The 16,074-nt window shown below is 49.4% G+C and overlaps 1 protein-coding gene across 1 annotated transcript; it reads left to right on the top strand.

Annotated features, from left to right (window-relative positions):
- Positions 1-3,770: 3,770 nt before the first annotated feature.
- On the top strand, positions 3,771-13,426 carry LOC120401204. The gene is made up of 7 exons (XM_039530856.1): positions 3,771-3,956; positions 9,045-9,093; positions 9,338-9,389; positions 10,212-10,313; positions 11,252-12,344; positions 12,444-12,561; positions 13,404-13,426. The coding sequence occupies exons 1-7, from the start codon at positions 3,789-3,791 to the stop codon at positions 13,424-13,426; spliced, it is 1,605 nt and encodes a 534-aa protein (XP_039386790.1). The 5' UTR covers positions 3,771-3,788.
- Positions 13,427-16,074: the final 2,648 nt, after the last annotated feature.

The raw sequence follows: 16,074 nt of genomic DNA on the forward strand, positions 1-16,074 counted from the left end.
AGCTGTCGTCCCAACATTAGAAAGGCTGGGGATGCCTGAGTCGTAGCATGAGGGGTGTTTCTGTAGGAAAGTAAGAAGATATCAAGACGCTTTTGAATGGAGTGTTGTCCCCTTGCTGATTTCAAAGCGTTTTTCATTGTCTGCACAAATCTTTCAGCTAATCCGTTGGTGGACGGATGATATGGTGCTGACGTGATGTGGTGTATCCCATTTGCCTTCATAAAATTTTGAAACTCCTGAGAAACGAACTGCGGTCCGTTGTCGCTCACAAGTTGTTCTGGCAGACCAAAACGACTAAAGAGTCCTCGTAGTTTTTGGATAGTACTCTCTGCAGAAGTGGACTGCATTATAGAGACTTCTGGCCATTTAGAATGGGCATCTATTGCCACCAAGAACATGCTTCCTTCAAGGGGGCCAGCAAAGTCAACGTGAATACGTTGCCACGGGTTTTCAGGCCAGTCCCATGGGTGTAGGGGTGCCCACTGCATTCCTCACACCCTGACATGACATACAAGCTTTTGCCTTCTCTTCAATAGCGCTGTCCAATCCAGGCCACCAAAAATAGCTTCGTGCAATTTCCTTCATGCGCACTATTCCACAGTGACCGGAATGTAGCTGTTCTAACATCTGTGATCTCAGTGGTGGTGGAATAATGACACGTCTCCCCCACAACAAACAACCAGATTGGACCGATAACTCCATCCGTTTGGACATGTAGGGAACAAGGTCGGATGAGACCGGAGAGGTTTGTCGAGATTTTCCATGCATCACCAGGTCCATAACTTGGGACAATACTGGGTCAACGCGAGTTGCTTTCTTTATCTGAGTAGCAGTGATGGGTGTATTCTCTACCTGTTCAAAGTAGAAGATTTCCTTTGGGCGCTATCTTGATGTTTGACCGGCAAAGGCAACCTCGAGAGGCCATCTGCATTGCCGTGCAGAGTGGATTTCCGATATTTAATTTCATATGTGTGTGCTGAAAGTAACAATGCCCAACGTTGCATACGACTAGCAGCTAATGGGGGAATGCCTGTGTAGGGTCCAAAATTGACGTCAGAGGTCGATGGTCTGTAAGAAGAGTAAACTTTCGCCCAAAGAGGTACTGATGAAACTTCCGAATTCCAAAAACAATTCCTAATGCCTCCCGTTCGATTTGGGCGTAGTTAGTTTCTGCTTTGCTTAGAGTGTGTGAAGCAAAAGCAATAGGTCTCTCTTCTCCCGAAGGCATAATGTGTGACACGACTGCTCCCACTCCATAAGGGGAGGCATCGCAGGCCAATTGCAGGGGTAAGGATGGATCGAAGTGCGTTAGAACTTCAGAATTTAACAATGCATCCTTAGCTTTGTTAAATGCAACATCACAGGCTTCAGTCCACTTCCAGGCCTTGTTCTGCCCAAGGAGCTCGTGAAGTGGTTTTAGCAGTGTGGCTAACTGTGAGATGAACTTTCCATAATAGTTCAGTAGTCCTAGAAACGAGCGCAGCTGGCTTACATTTCGTGGTGGGGGAGCCTCCACAATAGCTTTAACTTTTGCAGGGGCCTTATGAAGACCTGCAGAATCGAGGATGTGTCCCAAATATTCAACAGAGGGCTTGAAGAATTCACACTTGTCTTTGCGAACTCGTAGGCCATACTCTTCCAATCTTTGTAGGGTAGCCTCTAAATTCTTTAAGTGATCCTCTTCATTTCTTCCAGTGACCAGGATGTCATCCAGATAGCACTGAACTCCTGACAAGCCACACAAGATCTGGTCCATAGCTCTCTGGAACAGGGCGGGAGCCGATGTTATTCCGAAGGGTAGGCGACAGTATCGATAAAGCCCCTTATGAGTCACAATAGTCAACAGCTCTTGGGACATTTCATCGACGTGCATCTGTAAATATGCTTGACTCAGATCAATCTTACTGAACTTTTGTCCCCCAGCCAGGCCTGCGAAGAGGTCATCGATGCGGGGAAGCGGGTATTGCTCTGCACACAACACTGGGTTGACAGTGACTTTAAAATCACCGCAAATCCGGAGAGAGCCATCTTTCTTCACTATTGGAACGATAGGAGTGGCCCATGAGCTATGGGTAACTGGTATTAGGACTCCATTGGTGACCAGGCGCTCCAGGTCTGCTTCAACCTTTGGCCTGATGGCATATGGCACAGTTCGGGCTTTCAGATATTTTGGTGGACTGCCAGGTTTAATGTTCAATGTCACAGTGATTCCCTTCATACTTCCCAAATCATCTCCAAAAACAGCAGCATGTTTCCTTAGTATAGGGTTAGACTGGTTTCTACTTTAGTCATCCGGTGCACTTCAGCCCAGTTCAGTTGAAACTGCCCAAGCCAAGACCTACCCATTAAGGCTGGGTAGATACCTCGCACCACAAACAGTGGCAATCTAGCGGCCTGTCCATTGAGCTCCACCTTAACATCAATAGTGCCGACCATGGGCACAGCTTCTCCCGTATATGTCTTCAGAACAGTTTTTGTTGCCTTAAGCGGAAGATGCTGTAGCTTTTCTTTATACACAGTCTCAGAGACCAGCGAGACAGCTGCACCGGTGTCCAGTTCCATGCGTATAGGTTTGCCCTCCAATAAGGGGGTTACCCAGTATTCATGTGAGCCCGCTGCCAAAGACAAAACATGCAGTGGCACTTCCTCTTGTGATGAGGTGTCTCCTTGATCATCCTGGGTCTGCTCTAGAGTATGCAAGGTTCCTCTTTTGTCGGCCAGACCACAGGCCTCTTTTTCTTTTGTTTACAGGCACACTCAATGTGTCCCTTTTGCCACAGTGTCGACACACCAGGTCCTTACACCAGCATTCTGATGCCTGGTGTCCTGGCTTACCACAGCGGTAACATTCTTGACTCTGCACAGTTTTGTGGGTCGGTTCTTGTGACACTTTTTGCACCCTAGGGGGTGCACCGATGTATTGTGCCTCCCTTGTAGCCAGTTCCATGGAGACAGCAATATCAACAGCTTTCTGTAAGTTAAGCTGAGCCTCTGTCAGTAGGCGCTTCCGTATAGCTTCACTGTACAGGCCACACACTAACCTGTCACGCAGGGCATCATGTAACATTTCTTTAAATTCACAGTGTTCTGCTAGCTTTTTTAGAATGGCTACAAATTGTACAACTGTTTCATCTTCCTTTTGGTCTCTTTTGTGGAACCTATATCTTTCAGCAATTACCAGTGGTTTTGGGGAAAAATGGGACCCCAGGATTTCCACAATGTCACTGTAAGGTTTAGTTGCTGGCTTAACAGGGTGCAGTAAGCTGTGTAGCAGGAAGTAGGTTTTAGCTCCTACAACACTTAAGAATATTGGCACCTTCTTTGCTTCTGTAATGTCATTTGCAATAACAAAAAGCTCAAAACGCTCAGTATACACATGCCACTGCTCTGTATTCTCATCAAAAGGCTCCAGAGGCCTGGTCAGAGTAGCCATGATTTTAGTTTCACTTTCACAGTCAGTGCAAAGAAGCAGCTTTTTTGTTTGTTTGTTCTTTACCTTGACTGCTACTTCCTTCTGTTACTGGAGCAGCACCAGAATCCCACCCTCGTCGCCACTTGTTATATCCTTGGGGGCAGCCAGTTTAGGAAGAAATCACTTGAGGCCAGAGAGCAGACAGCTAACAAAACCACCATTTTATTTACAGACCATAATACTCTAACTCAGTTGCCATAGCAACAGAAACCATGACAACCAAATACATGACAACCAAATACACAACAACAGACTAGAGGGAGATTGCAGGAGGGCAGCCCCATTGTGACCTAGAGATGACATCAGCGCCTGCCTGATGCCAGAGCAGCAACCTGCCCTCAGGTGTAGCCTGGGTACTTGGTGCTGTTTTGAGAGTGCCTGTGTTGAGAGTGTCTTAGTGCCTGAGCCCGGGGAAATGAGTTCACTCCTCCTCTGTCTGCTCTTTGTAGTCTTTTATGCTGTGCTGAGGCTCGCCAGATCTGAGGTAAGTGAGACTCCTAGAGAGATGGAAAGGCTGGATTGATGCCAGCTGAATGCAGGAACCAAACATAAGTATTTTTCAATCAGCAGGCTCGGATCAAACTGATATGGGAATCAATCAATAAAGAATTAAAGGACGGGAATATATTTAAAGCAGGTTAACAATATTTTATGGAAAATGGGCCATGTCAAACATAGATGTGACAAACTTAGACTTGTGTAAGGTGTTTTTCATAGATTCCAAGGCAAGATGGGCCCACTGGGATCTTCTAGTCTGACCCTCCTGTCTAACGCAGGCCAAAGAACTTCCACACAATCATGCCTAGTGCATACCTTTTATTAAAATGTCCAATCTTGATTTTAAAAATTGCCAGTGATGGAGAATCAATCCACCATGACTTTGGTCAATTGTTCCAATGGTTAATTCCTCCCCCTGTTAAAAATGGACGCCTTCTTTCCAGCTTGAATGTGTCTAGTTTCAACTTCCAGCCATTGGACCATGTTAGACCTTTCTCTGCTAGATTGAAGAGCCCAATTGTAATTGTTTCTTCCCCGGGTAGGTATTTATAGACTTTTCCTCAAACCATCCTTAACCTCTTTAAGCGACATTGACTGAGCTCCTAAAGTCTATCACTACAAGGCATGTTTTCTAATCCTTTAATCATTCTTATGGCTCTTCTCTGAACCTTCTGCAATTTATCAACATCCTTCCTGAATGTTAGACACCAGAACTGGACACAGGATTCCAGCACTGGTTGCACCAGTGCCAAAGACAGAGGTAAAATAACCTCTCTCCTCCAACTTGAGATTCCCCTGTTTATGCACACAAGTACCGCAGGAGATTTGGATTAAAAATCAGCACTCTACAATATCAATGGAGCACAGGTTAAAGGGATTGAGAACAGGCTAATGGCTAACTGACAGATCTTAAAAAGTAATTGTCAAAGGTCTCCTCGAATGTGGGTTTTTCTAATGGGGCTCTGCAGGGATCAGTACTAGGTTTGAGGCTATTCAACATTTTTTCAATGACTTGGAAGTAAATACAAAATTGCTGCTGGATGGACACCTTAAGATCTGCTATTGTGGCCATCCTGCAGCAAAAAAACTTCAGGACCAGACTTCAAAGAGAAACTGCTGAGCTCCAGTTCATCTGCAAATTTGACACCATCAGCTCAGGATTAAACAAAGACTGTGAATGGCTTGCCAATTACAGAACCAGTTTCTCCTCCCTTGGTTTTCACACCTCAACTGCTAGAACAGGGCCTCATCCTCCCTGATTGAACTAACCTCGTTATCTCTAGCTTGCTTCTTGCTTGCATATATAAACCTGCCCCTGGAAATTTCCACCACTTGCATCTGAAGAAGTGGGTATTCACCCACGAAAGCTCATGCTGCAGAACGTCTGTTAGTCTATAAGGTGCCACAGGATTCTTTGTTGCTTTTACAGATCCAGACTAACACGGCTACCCCTCTGATACTTGACACAGGTACATGATCTCCACTGGATCGCCCTTGTCAAACAGAGCTGATTGCAGACTCGGTGTGATTCTACAGCTGGGTGTGTCCCTGCCAGTGTGTGTGTGCAGCAGGACAGGGTGAGGGAGCCCAGGCTGGTGGACCAGATGGGCTCAGTGGGACCCCAGTACATCAGGTGGCACCCCGGAATGGGGGTCCAACCCGTCACAACCCCCTCCAAGAATTCTAGTAGATTGGTGAGGCACGATTTCCCTTTTCAAAAGCCATGTTGACTCTTCCCCAACAAATCGTGTTCATCGATGTATCTGATCCTTCTGTTCTTTACTGTAGTTTCAACCAATTTGCCTGGTATTGAAATTAGGCTCACTGGCCTGTAATTGCCAGGATTGCCTCTGGAACCTTTTTGAAAAATCAGCATTACATTAGCTACCCTTCAGACATCTGATACAGAGGCTGATTTAAGCAATAGGTTAAATACCACAGTTAGTAGTTCTGCAATTTCATATCCGAGTTCCTGCAGTACTCTAGGGTGAATAGGGACTGCCTTCTCTAAAGCATTCATTTAGTCAAACACAAGTTATTGGACTCAATACAGGATGACATTTTCTGGCCTGTGTTATACAGGAGGTCAGACTAGATGATGTGATGATTGCGTCTAGCCTTAAATGCTATGAATCTATGACTGATTTTACACCTCTAGCATGTTCCCTCTTGAAATAGTCCCAGTCTTTTCAATCTCTCTCTGGATACAGGAGTCTTCCCAGGCCTTTCATCATTTTGGACCCTCCTATTTCAACTCATGGCAGGGTGCCCCACCCTTCCCCACTGCCCCCGTAAGGGGAGGTGAAAGTGCTTTGGAATGCAGGAGAAGTAGCTTCCACACCCCAAAGGGATGGGCCCTGATGACAGCTGGGTCTGGGTAAGAAGCTCTTCAAAGGAAGATTTTGAGCCACGGGAGAAGTCCTTGCTCACCGAAAGAAGCACACTCAGTCTGGGCCTGGGTTGAGAAAACTTGTCCTACAGAAAGGACCCAGAGCTGAGCAGAGTGATGCGCTCTGAACTCAGGGTGCTCGGTACTCTTAGGACTTAGAGTACTTCCATTCCTTTGACAAATGGCATCTCGGCAGCCTCGGGGATCAGTGTTCCCATCGCACTCCCTGACCCGGTACCCAGGCTGGGCCAGGGACGCTAATGATCCAAGCAACAGACCAAATTCCTTGATGAATCCTGGTCATGTGCCACTTGAGGCATGTTGTGCAGCCTGTAGCCTGATTTGGGGTGGGTTAGTGGGGTCGGTGGAATTTAGCCACTTAATTTAATTTTATTTGATCATTAATTTTCTAATTAATTAGTAATATTAATAATAATTAATCGATATTAATAATATGGGTATGGCTCGCCAATGTGTGTGATCAGAAGATAAAGTTCATCCTGAATCAGGCTTCACAGAGTTTATACAAGGAGCTTCGGGGTATAGGTAAAGCAGAAACTAGATTCCTTTATACTTTCAGCTTTGAAAAGAAATAATACCACAGCCTATCAATAGTTAACAGCCTTGTATATGGGTAGCACCGATGCGTAGATAGGGGTGAGGCGATGGATAGACAGGAACAGATAGATGGGTGTATCGCCTGCCTAATGGTGATTTGTTTCACCTTTTATAGAGCATTATTCGGAAATCCTTCCTCCTATGCCCAAATTTCGTCTTTCCCCCACGGAAATGTTAGGGTACACCTGCCTCATAGGCTAATATATGTGTGCGTATGAGTGACAGAGATGTATGCATTTGTGGTGTACTTGTTAGATTTGTGGGCAAAAATCCCCATTTTCCACCCTTTACTGCTATTGGCTCAGCTAAAGGTCTCCAGACATTTACGTAGGTATTTGTCTTATTATTACTTTTCTGAGTAAGGGTCCCCAAAGGTTGCCTTCAGCGTCACACAGGATGTCTGACCTGGATGTCTGACCTGCATTTCAGCTAGTGCAAATCTATAAATCTATAAAGCCTATTACATACTTAAATTTATCAAAAAGATATTTATCAAAAATATTGCACTCCCTGAAAACTAAATGCAAAGCGGTACTGTGAAATGTGTGCCAATGGCAATGTCCAAAAGCTGTTACTGGTGTCTAATACAGTAAACCATACAGCCTCTGGATCAAAGGATTTGATTAGATCTGGCATTTTGGCCACTGTGGGGGCACAAGTTGGTGTGACCTGGTTTAGGCGTCTGTAATCTATTGTGAGACGCCACGAACCATCAGGTTTCTTGACAGGCCAAAGAGGTGAATTTGCAGTGGAAGTACATTTACGTAGTACTCCCTGTGTCAGCAAAGCCTTGATAGTCTTTTCTATGTACGGATTTGCTTGTTCTGGGTAAGGCTACTGTTTTGGGGCTGAAATTTCTCCTCCTTCGACAACAATAGTGACGGCCATGCATCCACAATCATGTTTGTGTTTAGCAAAAGCATCTGCATGCTTGTAAAGTAATGCCTGTAACTCAGGTTGGTCTGAATGTTTAGCCACTATTTTGTTTAAATCATACTCCTCAGGTTCAGAGTCCTCCACTGGAGAGACCATGCCACACGCAGGTATGACTACTGGAGAGTCATCCTTTGCCTGTTCTACTGAAAGACACAATAATTGGTTATACAAATCAAGAACACATCCCTGTTTGTATAAGAACTCAGTTCCCAATAGACAATTCTTTGGGTCTGCTAATTTCATCAATGCAAAGGTATGATTCTTTCTTAGGTGACCTATTTGTACTTCAAGGGGTGTAGAAAGTGTGGTAACAACCTGATTACTTGCAAAAGTTGCAAGTGTCTTGGTACATCCTGATGATAGAGGAGAGGATCTAGGATCCTCAGCATGGAGAATACTAATTGCTGCTCCAGTATCTATAAAAAGATTCCTGTTTTGTCAATATTCCAAAAGCTACGGGAGGTTAGCCCGGCTTCTTATAGGCCAGTTAGCCTGAAATAATGGACAAACTGCTATGGGATTCAATCAATAAAGAATTTTGGTTTTTGTAAAACAGCTGCGGTTTCAGGATGATATAGGGGTTATATCAGCACTTGTTTGGGAGGATTTGCATAACCCATTCCTGGCTTCACCACTCAGGAGGTGGATTCCCAAATGCATGCAGATAAAACCCCAATATCATGCTTTCCCGAAATATGTATCTAGGAAACGCTGTTGTCCAGAGGTCGGATTTCTCCCCCAGGCTCTGAATTCCGTGCACGGTGTCTGGGGTTAGTTGCAGATCCTGCAATCCTAAAACCTGCGGAGTTTTATAAGCTCTGCAGGAGAGAGAACTTTGCAGGCTCTCTCCTTCGATGCTTATTCACTCTGCAGGCTCCGGGTACCAGCAATCGCTGTTTCTCCAAGCCCTGGATTATTCCAGTGAGCCCTGTTATGGGTTGAGCTGTGTGCCCTATATTGGCTGCATCACAGGAAAGCACAATGCCGACCCATGAGGCCTCATAGTGCAACACTCTCCCACAAGGAAACACTTCCCCCTGGCCCCACATGGCAATCCCCTCTGGCTCAGTGTCCTCCCAGGTTTATTGAGGAGTTCTCTTCTAACCCTGCTGCTTTCTCTGTGTGTGGCAGGCTTCTCCGAGGAAGAGGAGGCACAGAGCCAAAAAGCAGAAACCGAAAGGTAAGCAGCCCCTGACCCCACAGCTGCGGTGGCAGACTCAGGCCCCACGCAAAGCAGAGAAATAGGGTATGTTCCCCCACCTGCCTCCCCTCTTCCTGCGAAGGCTCAGTCGTGCCCAGAGCCGTGCAGAGGCACTGGCTGGGGCTCCGTTCACAGGCTGCCCCTGAACTCTGGGCAATAGGCTGCTAGGAAGCAGAGGGGACCCAAGCAGCTCAATGTCGCCTTTATGTCTCTTTTCTGGCAGCTTTTGGGTGCTGTGAGGAAGAGCTGGAGGCTGGTGCATCCCCAGAGACATGGTAAGCAGTGCCCCCCTCCATGAACCTGCAGCGGGTCAGTCCCCTCCTCTCGCGTCACGCAATTCAGCCCCACCCAGGGGCATCAGCCCGAGTAATCCCTCCCCTGCCCCGACCTAGGTACCAGGCAAGCAACTCTTCTCCTTAGACTCCTGCAATTCATTCCCACCCCGCAGAAGTTGCCATCTCTAATCCATCCCCATGCATCGTACAGGGGTCATTCCCTTCCTCGAGCATCATGCGGCTCATTTAACCTGGGGGGGGAAGGGTGGTAGATTGTGTCGACCGGACCGGACCATCCTCCCCTCCCAAGAGGGGGAGAAAATGTTTTCTGGGAGCAGCCCCGTGCACCCCAGGGAGGTGAGGTGAAGAAGTCAGGAGGAAGGCTGGCCTTTCTGGTACGGTGAGTAGGGTGAAAGGGATCCAGCAGCACTTGTGTAATGGCCCTTCCTCCATCACAGGTTCCCAGCAGGATTTGAACCCTGGACCTTCAGCTCTGCAGCATAAAGCACCCCTTAGAGCTGAAGAAGCAGCTGCATTAGTTGGCAGCTATAGTAGGCTGTTATCCTATATGTGGATTGGCTTCTGTGGAAGGCACATGACACACGCTGCCAGCAGGATAGACGCTCACCTCCTCAGCACTAGCAGGGCTCACCTCACAATCCAGCTAACCCCAACCCAGAACATCCAAGGCCCGGGTATTGCAGGGGAGGAGGCTGCCTCAGTGGAGAAGGGGACAGGGAGCCTTTCGGTGCCGCCCCTCTGGGTAAAAGAGGGCCTGAGGGCAGGGCCTGCACTCAGCTATCTGCTCTCTCTGTTCCACAGCTGCCCTGTGCCCCCGGAGAAGCTCCGCTTGGCTCAGCGCCTCAGGCTGGTTGAGAGGAGGGTACAGTGCATGGCCAGACACCTGGAGGAAGTTCTGATACCGTAAGGGAACTGAGCGGGGGGCACCAGACTGGGGGCTGGGGGGGAGGGGAGAGGGAATGTAGAGAGGAGGGAGCAGGGACAACCAGACACTCCAGGATCCTAAAGTAACAGGGAAAAAGCCACTACGAGGCTTTAGCTTCCAAGGTGAGAGACCAGTGACAGTGAGGTGGGGGATGATCAGAAATGAAATGCAGAGACTGCACGGTGGGGTTGTGAGTAGGATCAAATCCTTCTGTATGGCAATAGCTGCCAGCAGGCGACTGTCTAGACCCTGCCCCTGCCCCTGCCCCGTTTGAAAGAAACAGCAATCCAATGACACCCTGGGGGGGTGTCCACCCCACACAGCACTGGAAGGGGCTCAGGTGGCCAGGCAGGCCCATGAACTCCCCAGGGTGCAGCTGCAGGAAGAGCCGGGGAGCAGGGAACTGATTCCAAGCAGGCTCAGCTGGGCAGGACTAGGCAGGGCCTATAAGCCAGGAAGCTGGCACCAGACAGGGGCTGCGGCAGGGGAAGGGCAGCCCCTCCTAGCTAATAGCCATTGATGAATTTATCTAGTTCCTTTTAGAGTTTATAGGCTTGGCCTTCACAACACCCTCTGGCGAGGGTTACACCCACATGCTCCCATCTTCCTCCCCCAAACCAGTTGTTAGCTAATCTTTCTATTAAAATAGCAGTAGGTCCCCGATCATGCTCAAGGCCCCGTTGTGCTAGGTGCTGCACATGTGCGTGTGACGAAGGGGTTAACGTTCTAGATATAATGAGTGCCGACTCCCCCTCTCGGTCCTTCGTTACCCAGCTGATGTCCTTGTGTCGGGGTGTGGTGTGCAAAGCATGCCTAGGCACTGCCCCACTGCACTACTGCTGGAAGGCTGTGCCCGAGCCCTGCCTTGGCTCAGCAGGGCCATGTCCCATCTGTCCCTGTCTGCTCTCTCCCAAAGGCCGAGTGTGTCGACATCTGCCATGAGCCAGTTCTCCTACTCCTCTAGGGAATCCACCACCTCTGCCCTCCGGAGTCCCAGCTCCTTTTCCCTGAGAGAAGCCGCCATGATTCAGTCAGAGCCCCTCCGCCACACGGGGGAGATCATGCCAGTCGGGGGCTGGGAAGGATCCGCTCATCCCATCCAAGCCCAGCCTCTCCCCAGGCCTCCTGCCCACAGCAGACGAGTCCGGGGAGAGCAGACCATGGGTCTGGACCAGACGTCAGTCCGTGGCTTAGACTTCAACATCCGCCAGAAACATCTGCAGAGTCAACTGGGGGCTCCTACCCCATACACAGAGTCGCTGGCCAAGATGATCCCTAACGTCCCTGCTCTGCGCCCACCAGACAGAGACCCCAGGGTGAAGTTCAACATGAGCAGGGTCCCTTTCCTAAGCCGTGAAGTCCTGGAGGAACTGGACTGTCACGTGCAGACAAAGAGACTCCAGCATGAGCAGGGCTTACCCCTCACCCCCCAGAAACCCCACACAGCTCTTCTGCCTCCAGCTCCACAAACCCCCATCCCGGGGGAGCCATTGCTGGGTGAGCGGGACACCAAGCAGCAATTGATATTAGACACAGATCGGCCCCAAAGTGGATTTCCAGCAAAGGTCCCGGAGCCCCTCAGATCCAACACCAGCCCTCAGCTTGCACAGGCGACCCAGGAGCCATGTGTCTGCCCCTCTGGAGCCCTGCCTCAAAAGGCCCACAGGATCATGGCATCCCCTGATGCCATCCTGGCCAGGCCTGTGCCCACGGTGGTGGTCAAGCTGCAGGATCACATTGCTCAGAAATGCTCAGAGATCCAAATGGAGGCGTTCCCAAAGATGGTGAGAGAGTCGCACAGAGATGCTCCCCTCGTGAGAGAGACGGCAATAGCAGAGAAGACGCTCACAGCCACACTCCACCTCTATAGGAGCGAGTTGAGAAAGCCCCTTACCAGTGTGAGCGGCACCAAAGGGACTGAAGAGAAGCTGGAGCTGCACATGGAGAGGAAGGTTCTCTTGGGAGAAGGCTCCTGCCTGGGGCCAGGGGCACAGGCAGGTGAGGGCAGGGCAGATCATCCCAGGACCCAAAGCCACCAGGTTGCCCCAGAGGCCCCAGGCTCTGAGCAGCTAACAAGATCCACCCTTGACTCTCTCATTGCTGGGCAGGCTGCACACGACCTGCAGCTGAAACACCTGATGGAAATGTTGAGCAGCTCCCGCCCCTTGGCGGGCCAGGTCTCAGTCTGCCAGCAGTGCCGTAAGACATACCCAGGAAAGATGAAGGGTAAGAAAACTCAGGAGGAGACATCTGTTGAGCTGCATGGTCTTCGAGCCACCATGGATCCACAAGGGCTCGATGGAACTATGAATTCGCAGCTCTTCAGGGATCAGCTGCCAATTAGAGTCTGCAAGAAGTGCAGTGAGCTTCGACGGAAGAGACCAGCTGGCTCTGCAGGTGCTGACTTGCCCGGAAGATCCCATGGAATCCCACAGCGATGGACTCCAGGAGACTCCTCAGCATCATCCAACCACAAAAAGATGCCAGTGGTGTGGCTCCTTCCAGCAGACAGGAGAAAGACGCAGGATGGAATGGGGAAAACGGCTCCCAGTAAGCAACCAAAGATGGTGTCCATTGCTACAAGTACAACAGGGATTTTGCAAGCTGGGGAGAAAACAATTGGGAGTCCTGACGGTTCTCCCCCAAAGTCACCAAAGGCCTCTAGAGCTAGGACACCATCCCCTTCAAGGAGCAAAGTTCCAATTCTCAAACGGATGCTAATGTGCCTCAAGAAAACCTGCACTAAGCTTCAAAACCAAGTCAAGTCCCAAATGTCCAAGGACTCTCATTCAAGAACACCTGATGCTAAATTTACAAAGCCACCCCTTGGGAAGGCAAGGGCCTCCAAGGGTGTCTGGTAGTAGTATAAGGGCCCGACCGTCAATAAAACACTAACCCCTCCCCTTGACCCCGCAAACCCCACTCCTTGACCCCTTAAGCCCCAACCACCTGTCACTGGAAGTCCCACCCATGGCGGACACATGACCGGAAGCAAAGTGTGTCATATGACCCCTCTAAGAACTCCTCCCTCTGCCCTCTACCAATCAGGATGGGTTTCGCCCCCGTAGGCCCGCCCCGAGAGGAGATTTGACCAATCAGGGGGTGTTCCGGGCCAGGGTGACCCATCCAGAAGTGGTTCGTGTGACCCCTCTAAGAACTCCTCCCACTGCCCTCTACCAATCGCGATGGGTTTTGGCTGCACAGGACAGCCCTGAGAGCAGGTTTGACCAATCGGGGGTGTTCCAGGGTGGGGTGACCCTCCAGGAGCGGGTCCTGTGACCCCTCTAAGAACTCCTCCCAGTGCCCTCTGCAATCAGAGTGCAGTACCATCACCCCATAAGTCCCAGCGCCGGGGCAGAAGAGGCCCTCTTTTGCCCAGAACGCGTGCTCTAGAGATCATGGAGACATGGACTCCTTCACCACCCCCGTGAGAACTCCAGACTTTGTTTTAGCCCCGAGAGCCTTTGGACTTGTGTGGGGAAAGCGCTACATCAGCGAGAGTTGCGACGAGGGCCCTTTGACTCAGCCATTGATGGATACGCTGGAACCCAAAACCCAAACCCTCGTGAGGCACCCCAATGAGCGTGACCGCCTCTCATTGTCCGCTCCCCTAGAGGAGGAATGCGAACGCAGCTCGGGGGAGTCACCGGAGGACAAGGTGAATGGAAAAGACACCACTCAGGTAAATGAATGATTAAGAAGTGACGGTTGATGATGGGGTGTAATGGGTTAGGAACCGTGGGGTTGTGTAAATCTAAAAACAAGCAGTGGGGGGCTTACACTGCTTCTTTTCTGAAAATCTCTCAACAGCTCGACGATGCTTTATCAAGGCCTTTGAGAACCAACCACACAAACACAACTCCAGTTCCTCAGCGGCCACCGGACTGACAAACCATTCTCCCAACACCATAAGCTCGTCACAGCTTCCCCATAGTCTAGTGTTTGGGAAAAGTATGATGCTTCATTCAGAAAACTGATGAAGATTTGGGGAAAATATGATGCTTTGTTCAGAATACTGGTGGCTGCTATATCCACAGGGGGTCTAAAAGAAAGGAGGGCTGGAAAGACCCTACTTATAAAGGCCAAAATGCCGTTAGCCTTCTTGGCAACAAGGGCACACTGCTGACTCATGTCCAGCTTCTCGTCCACTGTAACCCCTAGGTCCTTTTCTGCAGAACTGCTGCTTAGCCACTCGGTCCCTAGTCTGTAACAGTGCATGGGATTCTTCCATCCCAAGTACAGGACTCTCCACTTGTCCTTGTTGAACCTCGTCAGGTTTCTTTTGGCCCAGTCCTCTAAGATCCTCCAGTGTATCTACCACTCCTAGTTTAGTGTCCTCTGCAAACTTGCTGAGGGTGCAGTCCACGCCATCCTCCAGATCATTAATGAAGGTATTGAACAAAACCGGCCCCAGGACCGACCCTTGGGGCACTCCGCTTGAAACCGGCTGCCAACTAGACATGGAGCCATTGATCACTACCCGTTGAGCCCGACGATCTAGCCAGCTTTCTGTACGCCATACAGTCCATTCATCCAGCCCATACTTCTTTAACTTGCTGGCAAGAATACTGTGGGAGACCATATCAAAAGCTTTGCTAAAGTCAAGGAATAACATGTCCACTGCTTTCCCCTCATCCACAGACCCAGTTATCTCCTCATAGAAGGCAATCAGGTTAGTCAGGCATGACTTGCCCTTGGTGAATCCATGCTGACTGTTCCTGATCACTTTTCTCTCCTCTAAGTGCTTCAGAATTGATTCCTTGAGGACCTGTTCCATGATTTTTCCAGGGACTGAGGTGAGGCTGACTGGCCTGTAGGTCCCCGGATCCTCCTTCCCTTTTTTAAAGATGGACACTACATTAGCCTTTTTTCAGTCATCTGGGACCTCCCCCGATTGCCATGAGTTTTCAGAGAGAATGGCCAATGGCTCTGCAATCACATCCGCCAACTCCTTTAGCACCCTCGGATGCAACGCATCCGTCCCCATGGATTTGTGCTCATCCAGCTTTTCTAAATAGTCCCGAACCACTTCTTTCTCCACAGAGGGCTGGTCACCTCCTCCCCATACTGTGCTGCCCAGTGCAGCAGTCTGGGAGCTGACCTTGTTCGTGAAGACAGAGGCAAAAAAATCATTGAGTACATTAGCTTTTTCCACATCCTCTGTCACTAGGTTCCCTCACTCATTCAGCAAGGGGCCCACACTTTCCTTGACTTTCTTCCTGTTGCTAACATACCTGAAGAAACCCTTCTTGTTACTTTTAACATCTCCCGCTAGCTGCAACTCCAAGTGTGATTTGGCCTTCCTGATTTCACTCCTGCATGCCTGAGCAATATTTTTATACTCCTAACTTGTCATTTGTCCAATCTTCCACTTCTTGTAAGCTTCTTTTTTGCCTTTAAGATCAGCAAGGATTTCACTGTTAAGCCAAGCTGGTCGCCTGCCATATTTACTATTCTTCCTACACATCGGGATGGTTTGTTCCTGCAACCTCAATAAGGATTCTTTAAAATACAGCCAGCTCTCCTGGACTCCTTTCCCTCTCATGTTATTTTCCCAGGGGATCCTGCCCATCAGCTTCCTGAGGGAGTCAAAGTCTGCTTTTCTGAAGTCCAGGGTCTGTATTCTGCCGCTCTCCTTTCTTCCTTGTGTCAGGATCCTGAACTCGACCATCTCATGGTCACTGCCTCTCTGGTTTTACTGCAGTTTCATACCAGAGCTCTGAGCTGTCATACTGCTCT

Source organism: Mauremys reevesii, linkage group 3, assembly GCF_016161935.1.
Source record: "Mauremys reevesii isolate NIE-2019 linkage group 3, ASM1616193v1, whole genome shotgun sequence".
NCBI classification, from domain to species: Eukaryota; Metazoa; Chordata; order Testudines; family Geoemydidae; genus Mauremys; species Mauremys reevesii.